The sequence below is a fragment of the Neoarius graeffei genome, chromosome 11 (genome assembly GCF_027579695.1).
Source record: "Neoarius graeffei isolate fNeoGra1 chromosome 11, fNeoGra1.pri, whole genome shotgun sequence".
Lineage (NCBI taxonomy): Eukaryota > Metazoa > Chordata > Actinopteri > Siluriformes > Ariidae > Neoarius > Neoarius graeffei.
Window position 1 is genome coordinate 8,339,742 of NC_083579.1, and position 25,782 is coordinate 8,365,523.

Genomic DNA, 25,782 nt, shown 5'->3' on the forward strand with positions numbered 1-25,782 from the left:
TCCAGTTTCCCCCACAGTCCAAAGACATGCAGGTTAGGTTAACTGGTGACTCTAAATTGAGCGTAGGTGTGAGTGTGAATGGTTGTCTGTGTCTATGTGTCAGCCCTGTGATGACCTGGCGACTTGTCCAGGGTGTACCCCGCCTTTCGCCCGTAGTCAGCTGGGATAGGCTCCAGCTTGCCTGCGACCCTGTAGAAGGATAAAGCAGCTAGAGATGAGATGAGAGTAAAAGCATTTAAAACTGGTGAAATAATCTTATGTGTTTGATCTCACAGGAAGAAATAGTAGATAAATTTGCCCATATTTAAGATAGTTTCCGTTTATTTTTGGAATCTGCAAGAGCCTTTAAGTCATTAAGGCTGTTTACAAACCTAACAAATCAAAAATTGCATTCGGTTTGTATTTTGATTTGCTTTCCGTTCCTGTAGTCCGTCTTTCACATTTCATTCGCACACTCGTGTCCTCCATTTTTCTCTCCTGTTTCAAATTTGTATCCCACAATGCTTTGCACGAATGTGGAAAGCCCACCACGTGATGCATGATGTAGTATCTTGTATTGGGTCATGGTGAAGCAGGAAAAAAAATAGCGGAGAATTTAGGAGAATTATTGTATCTTTAGGGGTACGACGACTTGTCACTGGAGCAGTACCCTCTAAGGTACTTATATGTATCCTTTATATACCGCTTGTGAACATATACAGTATGTATCTTTTTGACCCTAAAAAGTTACACATAGGTACCTTGAAGTCCAGTAATGAGCCGTAGGGGATACATTAGTGTACCGTAAATTGTATCTTGGGGTACAGAAATGGACTCCTACTGTACCCCTGTTTCTGACAGTGCACCTGAAAGTAAATCATCATTTTTGTTTTTGTTTATACACTACCGTTCAAAAGTTTGGGGTCACTTTGAAATGTCCTTATTTTTGAAAGAAAAGCACTGTTCTTTTCAATGAAGATCACTTTAAACTAATCAGAAATCCACTCTATACATTGCTAATGTGGTAAATGACTACTCTAGCTGCAAATGTGTGGTTTTTGGTGCAATATCTCCATAGGTGTATAGAGGCCCATTTCCAGCAACTCTCACTCCAGTGTTCTAATGGTACAATGTGTTTGCTCATTGCCTCAGAAGGCTAATGGATGATTAGAAAACCCTTGTACAATCATGTTAGCACAGCTGAAAACAGTTGAGCTCTTTAGAGAAGCTATAAAACTGACCTTCCTTTGAGCAGATTGAGTTTCTGGAGCATCACATTTGTGGGGTCGATTAAATGCTCAAAATGGCCAGAAAAATGTCTTGACTATATTTTCTATTCATTTTACAACTTATGGTGGTAAACAAAAGTGTGACTTTTCATGGAAAACACAAAATTGTCTGGGTGACCCCAAACTTTTGAACAGTAGTGTAATTAGTGATTGTATCTGTTTTTGTAATCTCGTTGCTGTTTGTTGTAGAACTTTAAGTGGGAGGAGCAGAACTTTGTAGTACAGAATGACATCATCAACACTACCTACCTGGTAAACAGCAGGAACAACCAAATGACAAAGGTGAGAGGGTGGGGTTTTTTTTGGTCAGTATTAATCTCTGTACAGTCCTCGATCTCCAGTTAAAAACAATGTGAAGTTCTAAAGAAAGATAAATTGGCATCTGGAATTGAAAGTTATTGTTTCATCTTGTAGGTGACAAAACCAACAAAAAACAAACCCAAAAGTGTTAGTAAGGTGTTGGGCTTCCACAAGCCACCAGAACAGCTTCAGTGCACCTTGGCAATGAATCTACAAGTCTCTAGAACTGTACCTGAGGAACGCAGAAGATATCCCTTCAGTGAAAAGCACTATATGAGACCTCACTCCAAAATCTCTCATAGATGTTCAATTGGTTTGAGATTTGATGAGTGTGAAAGTCATAGCATATGACTTTTTAAAAAATTTTTTTTACATTTTTATCCTCATGAAACAATTCAGTAACCTCTAGTGCCTTGGGATTGGGGGCGGAGTCAGTGTAGAAGCGACCACACCCACTATAATTTTCATTAAAGATCTTGAAGAAAGTTGATTCTTCAGAAGAACTTTGCTTCTCTAAATAGGGATGAGTAAAGCCCAAACATGCAAGTAAAATAAATAATAGCCAAACAGAGAAATTTTTTTTCTTTAATTTGTTACCTAACTGTGGATCGATGATCATTATAATAAATAAAATATCACAATCCCGTATCGATAACTGACTGCTCACTGTGTCACTGTTTTCTCTGTATCAAATCTGAACAAATTGCAGAGAGTGTGTGAAGAGGAGAGGAGGAAGGTGAAGAGGAGCAAAGACGAGCGTTACTCCACACATGCTTCTCTTATCGTGGCTGCTCTGAAGAAGCTCCTGTCCGTCGGTCTGAATCGATGCTGTCAAGGAGATCGAGACCTCATTTCTCTCGCCAAGAACCGCTTCTCCGAGGTAGACTGCTTCCATGCCTTCAAATTATACAGGGGTTATACCACAGTGCTGTTGAATTATAGAGTCTGATTGGCCAGAAGGTGTTTGTTTCTATAACAGAAGCTCTGACAGTCGTTCTGGCAGCAAAGCAAGTCATGGCTTCCTTTAAAATTAAAGTAAAATGTGGCAATGAAATTCTTACCAGAGTGTCTCATGTTTATTGATCAATCTTGGTGGAGTTTACAACCCCAATTCCAAAAAAAGTTGGGATGCAGTGTAAACTGTAAATAAAAACAGAACGTGTAGATTTGCAAATCATGGAAACCGTACATTTCATTGAGAATAGTACAAAGACAAAATATCGAATGTTGAAACAGAGAAATTTTATGTTTCTTGAAAAATATATGCTCATTTTGAATTTGATGTCAGCAACACGTTTCAGAAAAGTTGGGACGGGGCAACAAAAGACTGAAAATTTTGTGTAATCCTAACAAAAAGCAAAATTGGTTAATTGGAAACAGGACAGTAACATGACTGGGTATAAAAAGAGCATTCCAGAGAGGCAGAGTCTCTCAGAAGTAAAGATGGGGAGGGGTTCACTGCTCTGTGAAAGACTGCGTGGGCAAACAGTGCAACGATTTAAGAATAATGGAACATTCTCAATGTAAAATTGCAAAGAATTTGTGGATCACATCATCTACGGCCCATAATATCATTAAAAGATTCAGAAGATCTGGAGAAATCTGTGTATGCAAGAGACAAGGATGAAAACTGACATTGGATGCCTGTGATCTTCAGGCCCTCAGGAGGCACTGTTTCCATGAGGAAACCATGGCCTAAAGGTTAAAGAAGCAGCTTTGGGACTAAAAGGTCACTGGTTTGATTCCCTGGACCAGCAGGAATGGCTGAAGTTCCCATGAGCAAGGCAGCTAACCCCCAACTGCTCCCCAGGCTGCTCTGGGTATGTTGTACGTCACTCTTGATACGAGTGTCTGCTAAATGCACGTAATGTAATACATTGCTCTGTAGTAAGAGTCTGGGTGTTAAACTGGCCTGCCTGAAGTCCAGACCTGTCTCCCAAAATATGACAAAGGAGACCCCGAACTGTTGAGCACCTGAAATTGTACAACCCCGATTCCAAAAAAGTTGGGACAAAGTACAAATTGTAAATAAAAATGGAATGCAATGATGTGGAAGTCTCAAAAGTCCATATTTTATTCAGAATAGAACATAGATGACATATCAAATGTTTAAACTGAGAAAATTTATCATTTAAAGAGAAAAATTAGGTGATTTTAAATTTCATGACAACAACACATCTCAAAAAAGTTGGGACAAGGCCATGTTTCCCACTGTGAGACATCCCCTTTTCTCTTTACAACAGTCTGTAAACGTCTGGGGACTGAGGAGACAAGTTGCTCAAGTTTAGGGATAGGAATGTTAACCCATTCTTGTCTAATGTAGGATTCTAGTTGCTCAACTGTCTTAGGTCTTTTTTGTCGTATCTTCCGTTTTATGATGCGCCAAATGTTTTCTATGGGTGAAAGATCTGGACTGCAGGCTGGCCAGTTCAGTACCTGGACCCTTCTTCTACGCAGCCATGATCCTGTAATTGATGCAGTATGTGGTTTGGCATTGTCATGTTGGAAAATGCAAGGTCTTCCCTGAAAGAGACGTCGTCTGGATGGGAGCACATGTTGCTCTAGAACCTGGATATACCTTTCAGCATTGATGGTGTCTTTCCAGATGTGTAAGCTGCCCATGCCACACGCACTAATGCAACCCCATACCATCAGAGATGCAGGCTTCTGAACTGAACGCTGATAACAACTTGGGTCGTCCTTCTCCTCTTTAGTCCGAATGACACGGCGTCCCTGATTTCCATAAAGAACTTCAAATTTTGATTCGTCTGACCACAGAACAGTTTTCCACTTTGCCACAGTCCATTTTAAATGAGCCTTGGCCCAGAAAAGACGTCTGCGCTTCTGGATCATGTTTAGATACGGCTTCTTCTTTGAACTATAGAGTTTTAGCTGGCAACGGCGGATGGCACGGTGAATTGTGTTCACAGATAATGTTCTCTGAAAATATTCCTGAGCCCATTTTGTGATTTCCAATACAGAAGCATGCCTGTATGTGATGCAGTGCCGTCTAAGGGCCCGAAGATCATGGGCACCCAGTATGGTTTTCCGGCCTTCACCCTTACGCACAGAGATTCTTCCAGATTCTCTGAATCTTTTGATGATGATATGCACTGTAGATGATGATATGTTCAAACTCTTTGCAATTTTACACTGTCGAACTCCTTTCTGATATTGCTCCACTATTTGTCGGCGCAGAATTAGGGGGATTGGTGATCCTCTTCCCATCTTTACTTCTGAGAGCCGCTGCCACTCCAAGATGCTCTTTTTATACCCAGTCATGTTAATGACCTATTGCCAATTGACCTAATGAGTTGCAATTTGGAACTCCAGCTGTTCCTTTTTTGTACCTTTAACTTTTCCAGCCTCTTATTGCCCCTGTCCCAACTTTTCTGAGATGTGTTGCTGTCATGAAATTTCAAATGAGCCAATATTTGGCATGAAATTTCAAAATGTCTCACTTTCAACATTTGATATGTTGTCTATGTTCTATTGTGAATACAATATCAGTTTTTGAGATTTGTAAATTATTGCATTCCGTTTTTATTTACAATTTGTACTTTGTCCCAACTTTTTTGGAATTGGGGTTGTATATCAGGCAAGAATGGGACGACATTTCTCTTTCAAAACTACAGCAATTGGTCTCCTCAGTTCCCAAACGTTTACAGAGTGTTGTTAAAAGTAGAGGTGATGCAACACAGTGGTAAACACGCCCCTGTCCCAACTTTTTTTTCCAAACATGTTGCTGACATCAAATTGAAAATGAGCATACATTTTTCAAAAAACAATCAGATTTCTCATTTCCACATTTGTTATGCTGTCTTTGTACTATTTTCAATGAAACATAAATATAGGGTTTCCATGATTTGCAAATCTTCACTTTCTGTTTTATTTACAGTTTACACAGCATATACCGGTACAACACTATAATATATAATATAACCTGGAGAAATGTGTCTCTTGTAGAAAGATACAGAAGAGGAAGTCCGAGCGTTCATTTGCATCCACCTTCAACAGGTACCGGTAAACCTCAACCTCAACCAAAATAGAGATTATAGGGTCAGTCTGAGATTTTCTATCATATATACACACAGTACTGTGCAAAAGTCTTGGCCCCCTATTTTTTACTTTTATTTTTTTCAAATAAACTTTGTTATAGATTTCTATTTTATGATTTCTACATTATCGAGTCAGTACAAAACCATTTTAGAGTTCCAAATGCTCATCTTCCAGCACAAAATTAAATGTTACAGAAAAAAAAAAGTTTGTATCTGAGCAGCATATTCCATAAGAGAGCACTTTTCAGATTAAAAAAAGAAAACATAATGAAGGCTGGTGGGTTTTGGTGCAAAATGAAGACGTGAGTGTGACGGTCGAAGTGTCCAGAAGAACTGGGGCTGGTTCTGTAAGACGCTCAGTAAAACCTACAGCTCAGTTCTGCATAAAACTGCACTCATTGGACCTGAGACTACTATTTTTTTTTTTTTAAAGCGAAGGGTCGTTTCACACCAAATATCGACTTTGTTTCATTTATTATGGATTACTGTTTATAGTATTTTTTAATGTTGAAACATTTCATTATTTTTTCAAGCCATTTTTGGTCGACAGCATTTCTTTATATGTGCCTAAGGCTTTTGCACAATACATTATGTTTTTTTTTTTAATTAGGCTAAAAGGCTATTTATATATACAAGGCTACTTAAGGTTCTTATAATCTACTGCATTCTTATTTATTTATTTATTTATTTATTTAATGCTTTGGAAATAAATTATATGGAAACCCTTATGTCTTTTTTAAAGCACAATTCTCTCTCTCTCTCTCTCTCTCTCTCTAGGAGGTTTCTCACACTTTACGGGATGACCGTCGTGTTGAAAGCGTTTTGGCTGTAGCCCGTGTGCTTTTCTACCTGGATCAGGTGTGGCAGATCATCATGGTTATTTAGAGACATTCAGAGAGAAATGAAACACAGCTGTATGAAGATCTGAACATCTGGCAATTTCTTTTTCAAAATTTTAAACAAATAAAAATCTGAAAAATGTGGTGTGCATTAGTATTCAGCCCCCTGTACTCTGATACCTCTAAATACAATCCAGTGCAATCAATTGCCTTCAGAAGTCATCTAATTAGTTAATAGAGTCCTACTGTGTGTAATTTACTCTCAGCATAAATACACTTGTTCTGTGAAGGCCTCAGTGGTTTGTTAGAGAACACTGAAGAACAAACGGCATCATGAAGACCAAAGAACTCACCAGACAGGTCAGGGATAAAGTTCTGGAGAAGTTTAAAGCAGGGTTAGGTTATAAAAAAATATCCCAAGCTCTGAACATCTCAAGAAGCACTGTTCAATCCATCATTCAAAAATGGAAAAAGTATGGCACAACTGCAAACCTACCAAGACATGGCCGTCCACCTAAACTGACGGAGCGAGCAAGGAGAGCACTGGTCAGAGAAGCAGCCGAGAGGCCCATGATCACTCTGGAGGAGCTGCAGAAATCCACAGCTCAGGTGGGAGAATCTGTGCACAGGACAACTGTAAGTCGTACACTCCACAAATCTGGCCTTTTTGGAAGAGTGGCAAGAAGAAAGCCATTGTTGAAAGACAGGCATAAGAAGCCATGTAGGGGACACAGCAAACATGTGGAAGAAGGTGCTTTGGTCAGATGAGACCCAAGTTGAACTTTTTGGCCTAAATGCAAAGCGCTATGTGTGGCGGAAAACTAACAATGCTCATCACCCTGCACACACCATCCCCACTGTGAAACATGGTGGTGGCAGCATCATGCTATGGGGATGCTTTTCTTCAGCAGGGACAGGGAAGCTGGTCAGAGTTGATGGGAAGATGGATGGAGCTAAATACAGGGCAATCCTGGAAGAAAACCTGTTGGAGGCTGCAAAAGACTTGAGACTGGGAAGGAGATTCACCTTCCAGCAAGACAATGACCCTAAACATACAGCCAGAGCTACAATGGAATGGTTTAGATCAAAGAATATGCATGTGTTAGAATGGCCCAGTCAAAGTCCAGACCTAAATCCCATTGAGCATCTGTGGCAAGACTTGAAAATTGCTGTTCACAGACGCTCTCCATCCAATCTGGCTGAGCTTGAGCTATTTTGGAAAGAAGAATGGGCAAAAATTTCAGTGTCTAGACGTGCAAAGCTGGTAGAGACATACCACAAAAGACTTGCAGCTGTAATTGCAGCAAAAGGTGGCTCTACAAAGTATTGACGCAGGGGGGCTGAATACTAATGCACATCACATTTTTCAGATTTTTATTTGTTTAAAATTTTGAAGACCATTTATCATTTTCATTTCACTTCACAATTATGTGCTACTCTGTGTTGGTCTATCACATAAAATCTCAATAAAAAACTTTCGTGGTTGTAAGGTGGAAAATGTGAAAAAGTTCAAGGGGTAGGAATACTTTTTCAAGGCACTGTATATAGTCAGTTTTCAAAATAATACCTCAGAATTTACTAAATATGTTCTGCGCAATGCTACAAAGCACTCCACCTCTTTTCATACCTCTATCACTCCTGCTTTGTATTTTTTCATCTCTCACTTTTCTTCCTATTGGCTTCAGTTCATGTTTCAAAGCTGAACTGCTGCTGGAGAATCAATTTCAGAAGCACTGAAGATCGTAAAGGTCATTAGGTCGTTGAACCTTCAATAAATATGCCATAACTTTTTTTTCTCAGATTCTTTCTTTCTTTCTTTCTTTCTTTCTTTCTTTCTTTCTTTCTTTCTTTCTTTCTTTCTTTCTTTCTTTCTTTCTTTCTTTCTTTCTCTCTCATCCTTCCATCCTCCTGTTAGAAACAGTTGATCTATTTCTTACTTTCTATTTTAATGTCCAACTCTAACTAATTAATTATCTGTCTATTGGTCTGTCTGTTAACAGTGTCTGTCTGTCTACGTATCTGTCTGTCTGTTTATCTACTGTATCTGTCTGTCTATCTACATTATGTCTGTTTATCGACAGTGTCTGTCTGTCTACAGTATTTGTGTCTGTCTCTTTATCAACAGTGTCAGTCTGTCTGTCTACAGTGTCTGTCTGTCTCTGTTTATTGACAGTGTCTGTCTGTCTGTTTATCGATAGTGTCTGTCTGTCTGTGTGTTTATCGACAGTGTCCGTCTGTCTGTCTACAGTATTTGTCTGTCTGTATGTTTATCGACGGTGTCTGTCTGTCTGTCTACAGTGTCTGCCTGTCTGCCTGTCTGTTTATCGACAGTGTCTGTGTGTCTGTCTACAGTATCTGTCTGTCTGTCTTTTGGCAGTGTCTGTCTGCCTGTCTGTTTATCGACAGTGTTTGTTTGTCTGTCTACAGTATCTGTCTGTTTGTGTGTTTATCGACAGTGTCTGTCTGTCTGTCTGTCTGTTTATTGACAGTGTCTGTGTGTCTGTCTACAGTATCTGTCTGTCTGTCTGTCTGTCTGTCTGTCTGTCTGTCTTTCGGCAGTGTCTGTCTGTCTGTTTATTGACAGTGTCTGTCTGTTTATCGACAGTGTCTGTCTACAGTATGTGTCTGTTTGTCTGTGTGTTTATTGACAGTGTCTGTCTGTCTGTCTACAGCATCTGTCTGTCTGTGTGTTTATCGACAGTGTCTGTCTGTCTGTCTGTCTATAGTATTTGTCTGTCTGTTTATCGACAGTGTCTGCCTGTCTGTCTGTCTAGTGTCTGTCTGTCTGTCTGTCTGTCTGTTTATCGACAGTCTGTCTGTCTGTCTGTCTGTCTCCAGTATCTGTCTGTCTGTCTGTCTGTCTACAGTATCTGTCTGTTTGTCTACAGTCTCTGTCTGTCTGCCCGTCTGTCTGTCGACAGTATCTGTCTGTCTGTTTATCTACAATATGTCTGTCTGTCGGTTTATCGACAGTGTCTGTTTGTCTGTCTGTCTGTCTGTTTATCAACAGTGTCTGTCTGTCTGTCTGTCTGTCTGTCTACAGTCTTTCTGTGTGTGTGTGTGTGTGTGTGTGTGTGTGTGTGTGTGTGTGTGTGTGTTTATCTACAGTGTCTGTCTATCTACAATATCTGTCTGCTTGTCTACAGTATCTGTCTGTCTGCCCATCTGTCTGTCTGTTTATCTACAGTGTCTGTCTGTCTGTCTGTCTGTCTAATCATTTTTCATGATTTGGTTTGTAATCTCTAGTACTGTATGTCCTTCAGGAAATTCAAATCTAGTTATTTTAGTTGTTCGTTCTGGGAGCTGTTTGTTCATTCTGTAATCATTTAGCTGTCCTAATTGTTTATTCAGTCATTCATTGATTGTGTGTGTGTGTGTGTGTGTGTAGGTAGAGTCTCCTCAGGGGAGTAAGAGAGCTGTGTGGCAGAAGCTGCTTTCTAAACAGAGGAAACGAGCCGTAGTGGCCTGCTTCAGGATGACTCCATTATACAACCTGCCACAGTAACACACACACACACACACACACACACACACACACACACACACACACACTCCTCTACTTTACATTCAGGTTCCATTACCTAATGGTTTTGAATAATAATAACTTCAGAATAATTAACATGATTACTGCATGAACTGAAGTTGGTTCCGTCGCATTAATCATTTTTTTCTTTACACTTCTGTGGTGACGCAGGCACAGGGCCGTGAATTTATTTCTTCAGAGCTACAGGAGGCTGTGGGTGGAGGCAGAAGACGACTTGTATGAGGAGAAGCTGATTGATGATTTAGCTGTGAGTTACTCAGACACACGTAAGAGCAGTGTTTCTAATCACAGTATTAATGATCTGACTCCTGGACTCACCTGCCCTGCTTCAGCCGTGATTTTCTTTAGACAGGTGTTACTGATTATTATACGTTAATTAGGCCCCATGACCCATCACTTCTGCACCATGGGTTTAGAAATCTACAGGTTTGGGGATTTGGAGCTGATGATCCTGAATCTTTTATCTGATTACAGAAAGCAGGAAATAGAGGGAGTGTGGTGGAGGAAGAGGAACGGAGGGAGAGAACAGCACCAGGCAAAAAGATCGACCCTCTTCATCAGCTCATTACTCTCTTCCATCAAAGTGCCCTGACAGAGAGGAGGTGTGTGTTGATGGACTCCTTGTGTGTGTGTGTGTGTGTGTGTGTGTGTGTGTTTGCTTTCAGTGAAACAGTGTCTTACTCTGATAGAATGAGCTGTATATGTATATTGAGTTACACACAGGTTTAAAACCAAATCAGATAAAACGTCTGACTCTCCTTCATTCCTTTATTCCTTTCCTGTTTCTCTTTTTATTCATTTCTTCCTGCTTTGCTTCATTCTTCACTTTGTGCTGCATTTGTGAGTTCCTTCCTTCCTTCCTTCCTTCCTTCCTTCCTTCCTTCCCCTCGCTCTCTCTCCTTCCTTGCCTTCCTCTCTCTCTCTCACTCCTTCCTTCCTTCCTTCCTTCCTTCCTTCCTTCCTTCCTTCCCTCACTCTCTCCCCCTTCCTTGTCTCGCTCTCTCTCTACCCCCTTCCTTCCTTCCTTCATTCATTCATTCATTCATTCATTCCCCTCACTCTCTCCCCTTCCTTCTCTCTCTCTCCCTTCCTTCCTTCCTTCCTTCCTTCCTTCCTTCCTTCCCCTCACTCTCTCCCCCTTCCTTCCTTCCTTCCTTCCTTCCTTCCTTCCTTCCTTCATTCCTTCCTTCCTTCCTTCCTTCATTCCTTCCTTCCCCCTCTCTCCTTCGTTCCTCATCACCTTCCTTCCTTCCCCTCACTCTCTCCCCCTTCCTTCTCTCTCCCTTCCTTCCTTCCTTCCTTCCTTCCTTCCCCCTCTCTCCTTCCTTCCTTCCTTCCTTCCTTCCCCTCACTCTCTCCCCCTTCCTTCTCTCTCTTCCTTCCTTCCTTCCTTCCTTCCTTCCTTCCTTCCTTCCCCTTGTTCTCTCCCCTTCCTTGCCTTCCCCTTTCTCTCTCTCCCTCTCTCCTTCCTTCCTTCCTTCCTTCCTTCCTTCAATCCCTTCACTCTCTCCCCCTTCCTTGCCCCTCTCTCTCTCTCTCTCTCTCTCTCTTCCTTCCTTCCTTCCTTCCTTCCTTCCTTCCTTCCTTCATTCATTCCTATTTTGCTCTCCTTCCTTCCTTCCTTCCTTCCTTCCTTCCTTCCTTCCTTCCTTCCTTCCTCTCTCTCCCCTTATTTCCTTCCTCCTTGCCTTCCTTCCTTCATTAATTCATTCATTCCCCTCACTCTCTCCCCCTCCCTCCCTTCCTGCCTCTCTCTCTCTTCCTTCCTTCCTTCCTTCCTTTTTTGCTCTCTTCCTTCCTTCCTTCCTTCCTTCCTTCCTTCCTTCCTTCCTTCCTTTTTTGCTCCCTTCCTTCCTTCCTTCCTTCCTTCCTTCCTTCCTTCCTTCCTTCCTTCCTTCCTTCCTCTCTCTCTTTTTCTTTCCTTCCTTCCTTCCTTCCTTCCTTCCTTCCTTCCCCTTGTTCTCTCCCCTTCCTTGCCTTCCCCTTTCTCTCTCTCCCTCTCTCCTTCCTTCCTTCCTTCCTTCCTTCCTTCCTTCAATCCCTTCACTCTCTCCCCCTTCCTTGCCCCTCTCTCTCTCTCTCTCTCTCTCTTCCTTCCTTCTCCCTCTCACCTTCCTTCCTTCCTTCCTTCCTTCCTTCCTTCCTTCCTTCCTTCCTCTCTCTCCCCTTATTTCCTTCCTCCTTGCCTTCCTTCCTTCATTAATTCATTCATTCCCCTCACTCTCTCCCCCTCCCTCCCTTCCTGCCTCTCTCTCTTCCTTCCTTCCTTCCTTCCTTCCTTCCTTCCCCCCTCTCTCCTTCCTTCCTCCTTGCCTTCCTTCCTTCATTCACTCATTGAAAGAGTCGGTCATATGTTCATTGTTCAGTCATTTATTCACTTATATATATATAACGGTTGTTTGTTTTTACTCTTTGTCCTTTGTATTGACATGTTACTGTGTTCATGCATTGGTATATTTATTTGTGTATTTGTTTATTTATTTGTGTATTTCTTCAGCAGGCTGGAGGAAGGCAGTCTGTACCTGACTTACACTGACATCATGGCCAAGGTAACATCCAGCTGAGCACCGACACATGTAACAAACCCAAACCTGAGAACTGACACCTGGGAAATCCAGTACATTTATAACTACAGCTCAGTATCATCACTGTTTTCTAATAGAGGTCAGAGGAGTTGTGGACATCATGTGATCATGAAATCAGAGGATTAAATGATTGTAATCTGTATCTTAATCTCTTTAAACCTAAGAAGCGTATGATGATGATGATGATCCTGATGTGACAGTTATAGCTGTGTGTTTCTGATCCCTGGGCAGAGCTGCCAGGCCAAGGATAAGGACAGACATGATGAGGTGAAATCCTTTGAGGTGAGCAATGAGGAAGATTAGCAGATTTTTATTACGGGAAATCATGTATCATATATACTCCTGGGTAGAGAAGGGTTCGGACGGACACCGTTTGTGATTGGTCAGGTTTCAAAAATAAATACAAACTCAGATAAATCAGTCAGGAATCTTTAATCTGACAGGATATCGTTTGTCATTTTCAAAAGTAAACTAATTGATTTGATTCTGTTAAGTGATTGATTGATTGATTGATTGATTGATTTCAGGAGAAAGAGCTGGAGAAACAGAGACTCTTGTATCAACAAGCCAGGCTACATGAGCGTGGAGCTGCACAGATGGTTCTCCAGAGGCTCAGCGCCAGCATAGGTAATACACACACACACACACACACACACACACACACTATCCACTGAGTCATTCAGTCCTTGATTCATCCACTGATTAAATAAACAATTTATCATCCTTTGCTAGGCAGCTTTACTAGTTCTGGGCTTATATTTGTTTTGTATTTTAATCCCAGGTGTTATGGGGCCCTCGGTGGAGGCCACTCTTAAACTCGGTATCGCCATCCTGAACGGAGGAAACACAGACGTTCAGCAGGTATGACTCAGTAATATTTAATTTCAAATTGTTCGCATTATGTGGCCCATTCTAGAATTGCAGGCACATTTCAAGTGCCGACTCTGTTAGTCATCGTCAACTCTGTTATCGCCAAACTGGGCAATCCATGAACAGAACTGATGACAACAGAGTTGACATTTACTCTCATTTTGTGTCTTAACCTCAAACTAGCTAAATTTTTTTTAAAAAATGAGCGAGAGATCCACTCCAATATCACAGTAACCGAGTTGACGAATAATTAATCTACTGTTGGTGTAAAATCGTCAAAGTTTTGTTCAAATTAATGAGAGAAGAAACAGAACATACCTTGCTGCCTTTCTGAAGTTTCCCACCAGAGGAAGTGACATCACTCAGTGCAGGTGTCATGCCTATTATTAAAAGTCTTTGTGGACTTTATGTGGTTTTAGAGCAGAATTAACAGAGTTGACAAGAACGTTGGGATGGATCAAATATATATTTTCTATTATTGAAAATTTCACATAATACAGAAAATAAACTTTCTATGCAATCAGTTTTATAACAGTGAATATAATAAGCTCCCAAAAACAGATTGTTAGACTGAATCACTTCCTGTTTATTCAAGTTGAATGGATGAATCAGGAGTCAAAGACAGTCAAATAAGGTGGGGGGAGGGGTGGGAGTCATTTAGTTAATGTTTTATGGATAAATTGGGTCTAAAATGTACAGCAAGCATTGCTATTAGTGAAAGCTTGTCATAACAGTAAACATTTCTCGTGTGGAAAGTAACAAAAGGTTTATCTTGGAGACGGTACCCCGAAGTCTAGAATGACCCAGACGAGTAACGATACATTGTGACACAATGCATCACGATGCAAAAAAATGTGACATTGTGCATTGTGGGAAAGTGCAATATCAGTATTCTATTATTTATGCATAGTTTGAACACCAGAGATCCCAATCTGCACAACCCATAGAGCTAAAATATACTGGAGGTACACTGTTCACAATTGTCTTCTTTCCTGGAGAGCCTGCACCACTGCACATGTGAAGTGCCCAAAAGCCAGATAGTGCCAAATCTCACTGACCAACACACATAGGTTATGCATTTATGCAGCCACATTATAACAATTAAAAAACTTCTTCAGTAGGATTCAAATGAGACCAGCCCCATACCGCTGAGATCTACAGTGACTGAGAAAGAGATTGCAGAAGACAGTCAGTTTAGCCAACTTTGGAGCTCTATTTTAAGTTAAAATGATGTCTCAGTTGCTGCTTCAGAGCTCATTATGTTTTAATCAATCATTTTTATGAGATCAGAGACCTCTTTGTTTATTTTATCAAATTTTGGGGAGAATTTATCAATTTATTTGTTTGTTTTTAAGATATGGTGAACATGTACATTTTGTTTACAACAATAAACCTCTGTTCACTGCAATTTTTAAAATGTATTTAGTTTTATCCAGACAAAAATGCACATTGTTTTGTATTGTTTGTGATTCAGAAATAAAGAGAATGCTTTCATTACTTTTCTTCATTCAAATTTTGTTCAAAATATACAGAGAATTGAACTGAATCGAATCGTGATGCCAGTATCGTGAATTGGATTGAATTGTGACTGAAGTGTATTGTTAAACTTCTAGTTAGCATTTTATTTTCTGTCCCAGTATTGCATGATTTTTTTTCTCCTTTTTGGCTTCTGATAGAAAATGTTGGACTATCTGAGAGAGAAAAGAGATGTGGGATTCTTTCACAGCCTGGTGAACCTCATGCAGTCCTGCAGGTATTGTCTCTATTTCAGTCATATTTTAGAACACGTGTCAAACTCAATGCCCGTGGGCCAAATATAGCCTGCTGTCTCATTTCATTCACCCTGTGTGAACTTGCAAAACAATAATCCTGAAACAGATAACATTATCTAGAAATCACAACAAACCTGTGGTATAATGACTGCCTGTATTCTGCTTCTGAGTTTTTCTTAAATTGCTTTCTTACCCTTATATAATTAAGTTATTCCATGAAATCGAGTTGTACATGAGCTGATAGCCGACGAGGCACGTAGCACTGAGTTGTCTAAAAGCCATGTACAACCAGATTGAGTGGAGTAACTGTTTTGTCCACATTCACTGGATTTTGACAAACAAAGCATTTTTATTTTTTGCAAATTTGATAAATAAAAACTTTATACAAAACGTCCGACAAAATAATTTCCGCTTAGAATGTAAACAAACCGCTGAAATGACAGGAGCAAATTGTGAAAAATGCAATAATAATAACTCTTGAAAAATAAAAAAAGATATGTCCTTACCATCAAATACTTTCATTCCATATTTTGTTGGATTTTTTGGGGTTTTGTTTTTGAGTAGAGTTTTTATTTCATCCTCGGTTGGTTTAACAACACGTGCCACCATTTTGTTTTTCTCTACTCATGGTATGAGCTGATAGCCTGGAAGTAGAGTAGCCAATCAGAGCATGCGTTTGCCATATCCAGTGAATGTGGATGGAATAAATAAATAATATTGGCTGGCTTTTTTCGTGGTATATCAGACCCCGTCCACACGTAGCCGGGTATCTGCTAAATCGAAGATATTTTTCTACGTTTTGGCCTGTCATCCACATGCAAACACATCAAAAATGAATATTTAAAAAAACTCCGGGCAAAGTGAAGATTTTTGAAAACTCCGTGTATGCCTTTTCGTGTAGACAGAGATAACCGAAGTTTTGCGTTTTAGAACGTCACAATCTGCGCCAAAAAAATGACAACAAATCTGCCCTGACGTCAAACGTACGACCTTTGTTTACTGCAGAAGCCAGATTAAGCATGGACTTAAGCTAGCCGCACACTACGGCGATCCACGCGGTACCGAACCGACCCATTTCAGAGCCGACTCCCGACAAGGCACGCACATATCCCCCGACTGTTGACGAGTGCAGTCGCGATTGAAACGACACGTGACAACTTAATAGCTTTGTGATTGGCTATTGGATATAGTTACTGTTAAATCCAACACTTGAAGATGCTACAGGCTGAATTACAAATGACACAACACGGAATATGTAGCGCACTATCTAGGCTGCATGAGCTATTATTTCCAACCTTAAATAGTGCACTTATATAGGGGAGTTAAAGCGATTTGGAATTCAGCCACACAACTTGAGCAGAGTGGCTTTCCAGCCCACTGTGTCTATGGATAAAGCTTCAGTCTATGGAATTACAGTATATACCTGCATTAGGTGCTACCAACACGTATTTCTCGCGCTAGAAATTGTGTTTAATGATGTCACGTGTTATATGCGAAAGATACTCTATGATTGGCTATTGCTAGCGACTCTCGCCGATCAGTCTGGCTCCCGATTAGTTTTTCGAATCGGCTGTGAGATGAGTCGGTACCATCGAAAACTAGTCTTTATGCCTGACTAGCGACTTCAGTTGGCTCGGTACGCTGAAAATCGGCGTAGTGTGCGGCTAGCTGAAGAGTAATGGATCGGAGTAGTGCCTTGAAAGCGTTAATTATTGTGCAGGTGCTATTTACATGTTTAATTGTAGAAGCCCAACTACTGCTCCAAGAGCACAGGCGATGTGATTAGGGGGTAGGATTTGGGGAAATAATGCCATCTACAGGTTTGGAATGCTTATGAATGTGATTGAAAACGCAGATGTTCGGTTATGTGTGGAAGGGATTTTTTTCAAAGACGAGGTGGTGTGGATAAAACATTTTTATAAACGGAGGGGGGGAAAATGTTCAGTTTTAAAAATACCCGGCTACGTGTGTACATGGCATCAGATATATTCCATTCAGCTAGCATGATATTGAATGAGTCGAAGATGAGTAGCTGAATGGAATATATCTGATATACCACGAAAAAGCCAGCCAATGTTGTTATTATTATACATACACATTTGATGGAAGAATTATAGATTTTACAAAAAGTTAAGAACAGGGGGGTAACTTACCAATATTGAACACTGATTCTGATCGAATTTAATTCAGTATTCTGTCAATCCAATGTACATGTACAAAGTCAAAGTTCTAACAATAAGAAGTCCAAAAAGCCTGAACAACAACCCAGCTTATATACAAGCTATATCCAGGTTGACAGTTCAAGTTCAAAGTTACTTTTGGTTGTAGTTAATTGTTAAATTGCAGTTCAAAACAAAAGGGCTTTGCTGAGTGAAGTCCTCTTGTAAAAGTCTCCATCACTTTTCCTTACCTCCAAGTCGAACTTTGACAATATTTCCACGATTGCTCTCTTTTCCAGCTTTTTGATGTCCGTTGATATGTTTTTCTCTTGTAAATATGCATGAAGAATATCCAGTGAAGTTTTGGTAGCCTTTCGGGTGTTCAGCGCATCTTTTTCTTTCACAATTCTCTCTAAATCTTCCACTTTTAATGAAGCAAACCTCACGGCCATGTTTGTGTACAAACTGTCAGTCACTCGCTAGTGTGGAATCTTTTTTACATAATTTTACATCTCCGATGTGTCTCTTTTCCAGTTTTTTTTAATGTCTGTTGGTATGTTTTTCTCTTGTAAATATGTGTAAAGAATATACAATGAAGTTGGGTGTTCAGCATGTCTTTAGTTTCAGTTTTCACTGTATTTATTTCGTGCTTAAACCTAGCACTGGATCTTCTCTCTTTCCCAGCTGACAAAGAAATGATTGTGCACATGCGCAGCAGAAAAGTGTTGTCATTGGATCTTCGCATGAGCTCCGATGTGTAATGTCGAGTTGTCTTGACAACGTGCAATATTATAACAATATTGCATGCTCATTCTCCATAGAGGACAGTGGTGTAATGCATGGAGGATAAGTTATATGATAACAATATTGCATGCTATCAATAAACCCGCTAGAAGGGAATAGAATAAATATACGCTATTTACCAGCTGGGAGGTCCGTATCGTGAAATACCGTGACCGAGGTCTTGAAAGTACTGAGTGAGGCCCTCTGGGCCGAGGTCAGTATTTAAGGCCGAGGTCACGGTATTTCACCATACGGACCGACCTTAAGCTGGTAAATAATATATTTATTTTTTTCTTTACCAAATTCTGACAGAAAACGAGAGCACCCGAAAGGGAAAACCGAGCCGAGCCGCCATTTTGAATCCTCATTCACGGCTGTAATGCAAATGGCTTCTTCCTCGGTATACAAATGCACTTCCATGGCAGGAAAAAAACTACATTTTGCCGTCTATGTAGTCCCCTATTTATACAAAATTGAGTCATTCAGGATTCAGCCATGTTTATGCTCGGTGTTAGCAACAGTTACAGGTTTTTAGCTTTCTCCTGAAATGTTTTCTTCTTCCTCAGGGTAGTAAAACTCGCTTTCACTTTGAAGACCGTCATTGTCGCTATCCATGCTGTAAAATTAATGCTATTCTCCTGAGAAATGCTGGCAAAAATGTATAAGATTTTTGATAATCTTATAAATAAATCTTAAATGTTGACAAAAAATGCTACTATGTTTGTTGTTGTTGTGAAAGAGCGAGTCACCAGAGGTCCATAACCAGAGTCCGTAACTGGGGTCTGTATCATAGGATACGGACCCGCTCGCCAGCCAATCAGAGCGCAGGATTTGATTGAAACCGGACCGTGAAAAAAATAAATGTTTTTATTCCATGAGAAAAGTGTCTTGTATGTATAATAATATGTAATATGTTGCTCAGATACAAACATTTTTTTTCCTGTAACATTTAATTTTGTGCTGGAAAACGAACGTTTGGACTCTAAAATGCTTTTATAGTGTTTTGACTCAATAATGTAGAAGTCATAAAATAGAAATTGATAAAGTTTGTATGGAAAAAAATAAAACGGTGGCTAAGATTTTTGCACAGCGCTGTATGTCGTTCCTAGCAAAAGAACATAACGAATATACTTTCCTAGCAGAATCTTACAAAATGGACAGTTGATGACATATTTTCCATCTTCATCGGTTTTTCCACATCAACATCCACCAAGCAACAGTTAGTGAACGTGTCTGTGAAGAATCTCAGTCATCCAGGTACATAGTAATCTGTGGTTGGTTGAAGAGAGCAACTGGTCTTGCTTGAAGATTCTTGAAAACGTTTCGCCTCTCATCCGAAAGGCATCCTCAGTTCTGTCTGTCTAATAGGGAGTATCCAGTATTTATCCTCTCATGGATCATCATAGAATCCGAATCAGAATGCTGATGGCTGCATTGTAGGTGGCTGATAAAAGATGTCATAGACCCCCACCTCTGTTCAATGATGGTCGTTCCAGGTTGACAAAAAAGAACGATCCTCTCTGGCTAAGATGTCTGCCAGTTTTCTGGAAGTCCTCTCATACTCCCGCACCAGTCGAAGGGATCTCATCCCAAAGTGCGTAGAAACATATCTGTGAAGAATCTCAGTCATCCAGGTACATAGTAATCTGTGATTCTTCACAGATATGTTTCTATGCTAGTTTCTACAATAGTTTATAGTCCTTCAAAAGCTCCCAGAGATACTGATGAGGTAGTGTTTGTGTTTCACACCCCTGGCTCTGATAAAATACCGAGGTTGTCGTTTCATTGTATTTATTCTTGAGCTTACTTAAAGCACGTATGATGATAAATAATGTCTCTGTATCGGATGTGTACGTTGCAGCGTTTTAGACCTGAATGCTTTCGAGAGGCAGATGAAAGCCGAGGCTTTAGGAACAGCAGCTGAAGGCAATGCAGGTACGCCTGAGACACCGACTACACAATCAAACAGAGATGTATAAATATATAATACGGGTATACAGGAGAATAAGAGCAAGTCAGACATGTTTTGTGTTACTGGAATGCGTTGTAGTTTTTCCTCTTGTATTACCTTCCTGTTTTCCCGTGTGTGTGTGTGTGTGTGTGTGTGTGTTAGGTGATAAGGTTATGGCAGATGCGTCACTGACTTGTGATCTTTTCCGCTTCCTCCAATTGCTTTGTGAAGGACACAATGCAGGTGTTTATTCGCACAGTTGCACAATAAATCATCAGTAGCTCGATATCTCCAAGCCATAATAATAAAAATCCCATAACTAAAAAAAAAAGCAGTTATTTCTTCTCTTAGAAATGGAAGACTATTTTTTATTTCTTTTTTCCTCTTCTTGGTCTTTAGTCACTAGATATAACGAATGAATTCAGTTGCTTTTGTCTAATGGTTGACAAAACCCTTAGAAAACGACATAAAATGTAATAATATGATTTAATATAAAAAATTATAATAACAATACGGAAGAATATTGGAGATATGGAGATTTGATCCCCTGCCATTATTATGACATTATTACCGATATGAATAGATTCCAGATATCGCAGGTGTTCGCAATCCCTATTTCAATTCACCTATCGTTACTTTATTAGTCACATTTTGGAATAGTTTTCTCTTTGGCTACACCTTTACTGCCTATTTAATCTTTTAATATATTTGCCACACACACATTTACTTTTAGTCATTTATGAACTGAGAGAAAATTTTATTCAGATCCACATACTACAACTGAGACAGAATCTTATCTACAGTTTTAAGCCTAAAGAGCCCAGAAGTGTCATCAGTTCACTCTTCTCTGAAACAGTGAGAGCTGAACGTCTCTTTGGAAAGTCTAAGTCTGAAACACACAATATGCACTATGAGGTCATGCCATCTAAGAGCCAGTAATGATCAAGTATGCAAATTCAGGCCATGAAATTCATAAATTCATGTTTCGCACAGGATGGTGGTGTAGAAAAAAGTGCTTTCCTTTTTCTATTCTGTTTTTATATGCAATATCAGAAAAAAAGACATTAATGCAATGAAGCATGAAGCAATGTATTGCCCAATAGAGAACATTTTATAGTGAGGTATTGTGATCATCAAACCCGACTTTCCTTGTGACAGATTTGCAGAATTATTTGAGGACTCAGACAGGAAACAATACCACAGTAAATATTGTCATCTCCACTGTGGACTATCTGCTCCGACTGCAGGTAAATCAGCACTGGAAGCTAAACTAAAGGGAATGGGATATTTAAATGTAGGGGAACCATTGGATAAATATGTGGATTATTATTATTATTTTAGAACTTCGTGAAAACTATTTTGTTCCATCCTTAATAAATTTACATTTACAGTATCAGTGGAGCTGTTTGAATTCCTCTGCGCGTGCAGTCATGAGCCCATGTTGAATAAACAGCAGTAGTGAATAATCTACAGTAGTAAAAATACAGTGGTGAATACACAGTACTGAATATACAGTAGTGAATACAGAATAGCAAATCTACAACCCCGATTCCAAAAAAGGTGGGACAAAGTACAAATTGTGAATAAAAATGGAATGCAATGATGTGGAAGTTTCAAAATTCCATATTTTATTCAGAATAGAACATAGATGACATATCAAATGTTTAAACTGAGAAAATTTATCATTTAAAGAGAAAAATTAGGTGATTTTAAATTTTATGACAACAACACATCTCAAAAAAGTTGGGACAAGGCCATGTTTCCTACTGTGAGACATCCCCTTTTCTCTTTACAACAGTCTGTAAACGTCTGGGGACTGAGGAGACAAGTTGCTCAAGTTTAGGGATAGGAATGTTAACCCATTCTTGTCTAATGTAGGATTCTAATTGCTCAACTGTCTTAGGTCTTTTTTGTCGTATCTTCCATTTTATGATGCGCCAAATGTTTTCTATGGGTGAAAGATCTGGACTGCAGGCTGGCCAGTTCAGTACCCGGACCCTTCTTCTACGCAGCCGTGATGCTGTAATTGATGCAGTATGTGGTTTGGCATTGTCATGTTGGAAAATGCAAGGTCTTCCCTGAAAGAGACGTCGTCTGGATAGGAGCACATGTTGCTCTAGAACCTGGATATACCTTTCAGCATTGATGGTGTCTTTCCAGATGTGTAAGCTGCCCATGCCACACGCACTAATGCAACCCCATACCATCAGAGATGCAGGCTTCTGAACTGAGTGCTGATAACAACTTGGGTCGTCCTTCTCCTCTTTAGTCCGAATGACACGGCGTCCCTGATTTCCATAAAGAACTTCAAATTTTGATTCGTCTGACCACAGAACAGTTTTCCACTTTGCCACAGTCCATTTTAAATGAGCCTTGGCCCAGAGAAGACGTCTGCGCTTCTGGATCATGTTTAGATACGGCTTCTTCTTTGAACTATCGAGTTTTAGCTGGCAACGGCAGATGGCACGGTGAATTGTGTTCACAGATAATGTTCTCTGGAAATATTCCTGAGCCCATTTTGTGATTTCCAATACAGAAGCATGCCTGTATGTGATGCAGTGCCGTCTAAGGGCCCGAAGATCACGGGCACCCAGTATGGTTTTCCGGCCTTGACCCTTACGCACAGAGATTCTTCCAGATTCTCTGAATCTTTTGATATTATGCACTGTAGATGATGATATGTTCAAACTCTTTGCAATTTTACACTGTCGAACTCCTTTCTGATATTGTTCCACTATTTGCTGGCGCAGAATTAGGGGGATTGGTGATCCTCTTCCCATCTTTACTTCTAAGAGCCGCTGCCACTCCAAGATGCTCTTTTTATCCCCAGTCATGTTAATGACCTATTGCCAGTTGACCTAATGAGTTGCAATTTGGTCCTCCAGCTGTTCCTTTTTTGTACCTTTAACTTTTCCAGCCTCTTATTGCCCCTGTCCCAACTTTTTTGAGATGTGTTGCTGTCATGAAATTTCAAATGAGCCAATATTTGGCATGACATTTCAAAATGTCTCACTTTCGACATTTGATATGTTGTCTATGTTCTATTGTGAATACAATATCCGTTTTTGAGATTTGTAAATTATTGCATTCCGTTTTTATTTACAATTTGTACTTTGTCCCAACTTTTTTGGAATCGGGGTTGTGTAATGGTGACTATACAGTGGTGAATACATAGTAGTGAATCTATGGTTGTGAATATTCAGTAGTGAATATACAGCAGCAAATCTATAGTAGTGCATATTCAGTCATGAGTACACACAGTAGTGAATATAGGGTAGCAAATCTATAGTAGTGAATATTCAGTCATGAAGATACAGTAATGAATATGGAGTAGCAAATCCGTAGTAGTCAATACTCAGTAGTGAATATACAGTAGCAAATCTATAATAGTGATTACACTGGTGAATGCAGAGTAGTGAATCTGTGGTTGTGAATATTCAGTAGTGAATATACAGTAGTGAATATGGAGTTGCACGTCTGTAGTCGTGAATGCTCAGTAGTGAATGTACAGTTGTGAATATACAGTCGTGAATAAAAGTAGTGAATCTATAGTACTGAATACACAGTAGGTAATTTCCAGTACTGAATACACAGTAGTGAATACGGAGTAGCGAATCTATAATTGTGAATACACAGTAGTGAATATACAGTAGTAAATATGGAGTAGCGAATCTATAATAGTGAATATACAGTAGTGGATATACAATAATGAATACACAGTAGTGAATATGGAGTAGCGAATCTATAATAGTGACTATACAGTAGTGGATATACAGTACAGTAGTGAATATGGAGTAGAGAATCTAGGATTGTGAATACACAGTAGTGAATGTGGAGTAGTGAATCTATAATTGTGAGTACACAGTAGTGAATATGGGGTAGCGAATCTATAATAGTGAATGCACAGTAGTGAATACAGAGTAGCAAATCTATCACAGTGAATATATATATTGAATATACAGTAGTGAATATGGAGTAGCAAATCTATAATTGTAGTACACAGGAGTGATTCTACAGTAGTGAATACACAGCACTACAATACTGAATATACAATAGTGAATATACAAGTCGTAAATCTACAGTAGTGAATACACAGTAGTGGATATATTGTAGTGAATACACAGTAGCAAGTCTAAAGTAGTGAATACAAAGTAGTGAATCTACAGTAGTGAATATATACTGTAGGGACTACACAGTGGTGAATCTACAGTCATGAATATACAGTATTGAATCTACAGTAGTGAATACACAGTAGTGGATATATTGTAGTGAATACACAGTAGCAAGTCTAAAGTAGTGAATACAAAGTAGTGAATCTACAGTAGTGAATATATACTGTAGGGACTACAAAGTGGTGAATCTACAGTCATGAATATACAGTATTGAATCTACAGTAGTGAATACACAGTAGTGGATATATTGTAGTGAATACACAGTAGCAAGTCTAAAGTAGTGAATACAAAGTAGTGAATCTACAGTAGTGAATATATACTGTAGGGACTACAAAGTGGTGAATCTAGTCATGAATATACAGTATTGAATCTACAGTAGTGAATACACAGTAGTGGATATATTGTAGTGAATACACAGTAGCAAGTCTAAAGTAGTGAATACAAAGTAGTGAATCTACAGTAGTGAATATATACTGTAGGGACTACAAAGTGGTGAATCTACAGTCATGAATATACAGTATTGAATCTACAGTAGTGAATACACAGTAGTGGATATATTGTAGTGAATACACAGTAGCAAGTCTAAAGTAGTGAATACAAAGTAGTGAATCTACAGTAGTGAATATATACTGTAGGGACTACAAAGTGGTGAATCTAGTCATGAATATACAGTATTGAATCTACAGTAGTGAATACACACTAGTGGATATATTGTAGTGAATACACAGTAGCAAGTCTAAAGTAGTGAATACAAAGTAGTGAATCTACAGTAGTGAATATTTACTGTAGGGACTACACAATGGTGAGTCTACAGTCATACAGTATTGAATCTATAGTAGTGAATATCCAGTCATGAATATACAGTAGTGAATACACAGTATTGAATACAGTATATAGTAGTAGATCCTTAACTGTGTGTTGTGTTTAGGAATCCATCAGTGACTTTTACTGGTATTACTCTGGGAAAGATGTGATTGATGAACACGGCCAACGGAACTTCTCTAAAGCCATCAGTGTGGCCAAACAGGTCTTCAACACCCTCACAGAGTACATCCAGGTGAGAAACTTTCTGGACACAGTCGAAACCATGACACACACATTTAAATATATTTAACAATATGCAAATGTTTATCTATAACATTTAATAAAAAAGTAATACTTCGAGACCTAAAATAAGCATCTATGGCAAAATATACTGCAAGTTTAAAACATTAGGGTTTCTAAGAGGTTTGAACACTACCAGTACAAGATCACTTGTGAAAATAGTCCTTGGTTTAGTAGTCAGGGGGAAAAAATGCTAGGACGCATCAAGAAATTTTAGATCTTTGTCTAATATTTAATTCTGTGACTCTATAAGCTGTGTCACTGGCTGCACTGTTAAGATCCTAACATTTTACTTATTAGAAAATAGGGTTTATAGTGTGCTGAGTTAAAGACAGACAACAAAATGTGAGAGATGGAAACTGAAATGTTACTTAATA

General features: G+C 39.4%; 1 protein-coding gene across 1 annotated transcript in view; it reads left to right on the forward strand.

The window, feature by feature from the left end:
* The window catches only part of ryr2b (ryanodine receptor 2b (cardiac)), a 210,519-nt gene that overhangs the window by 140,719 nt on the left and 44,018 nt on the right, over positions 1-25,782 (forward strand). Inside the window, exons 69-84 of the mRNA XM_060933368.1 lie at positions 1,458-1,550; positions 2,278-2,448; positions 5,535-5,591; positions 6,404-6,484; positions 9,854-9,966; positions 10,160-10,256; positions 10,484-10,611; positions 12,507-12,558; positions 12,826-12,876; positions 13,122-13,221; positions 13,376-13,455; positions 15,141-15,217; positions 20,040-20,113; positions 20,292-20,372; positions 21,288-21,376; positions 25,230-25,358. Coding sequence (XP_060789351.1) covers positions 1,458-1,550; positions 2,278-2,448; positions 5,535-5,591; positions 6,404-6,484; positions 9,854-9,966; positions 10,160-10,256; positions 10,484-10,611; positions 12,507-12,558; positions 12,826-12,876; positions 13,122-13,221; positions 13,376-13,455; positions 15,141-15,217; positions 20,040-20,113; positions 20,292-20,372; positions 21,288-21,376; positions 25,230-25,358 — 1,473 coding nt within the window. The remainder of the gene's footprint in view (positions 1-1,457; positions 1,551-2,277; positions 2,449-5,534; positions 5,592-6,403; positions 6,485-9,853; positions 9,967-10,159; positions 10,257-10,483; positions 10,612-12,506; positions 12,559-12,825; positions 12,877-13,121; positions 13,222-13,375; positions 13,456-15,140; positions 15,218-20,039; positions 20,114-20,291; positions 20,373-21,287; positions 21,377-25,229; positions 25,359-25,782) is intronic.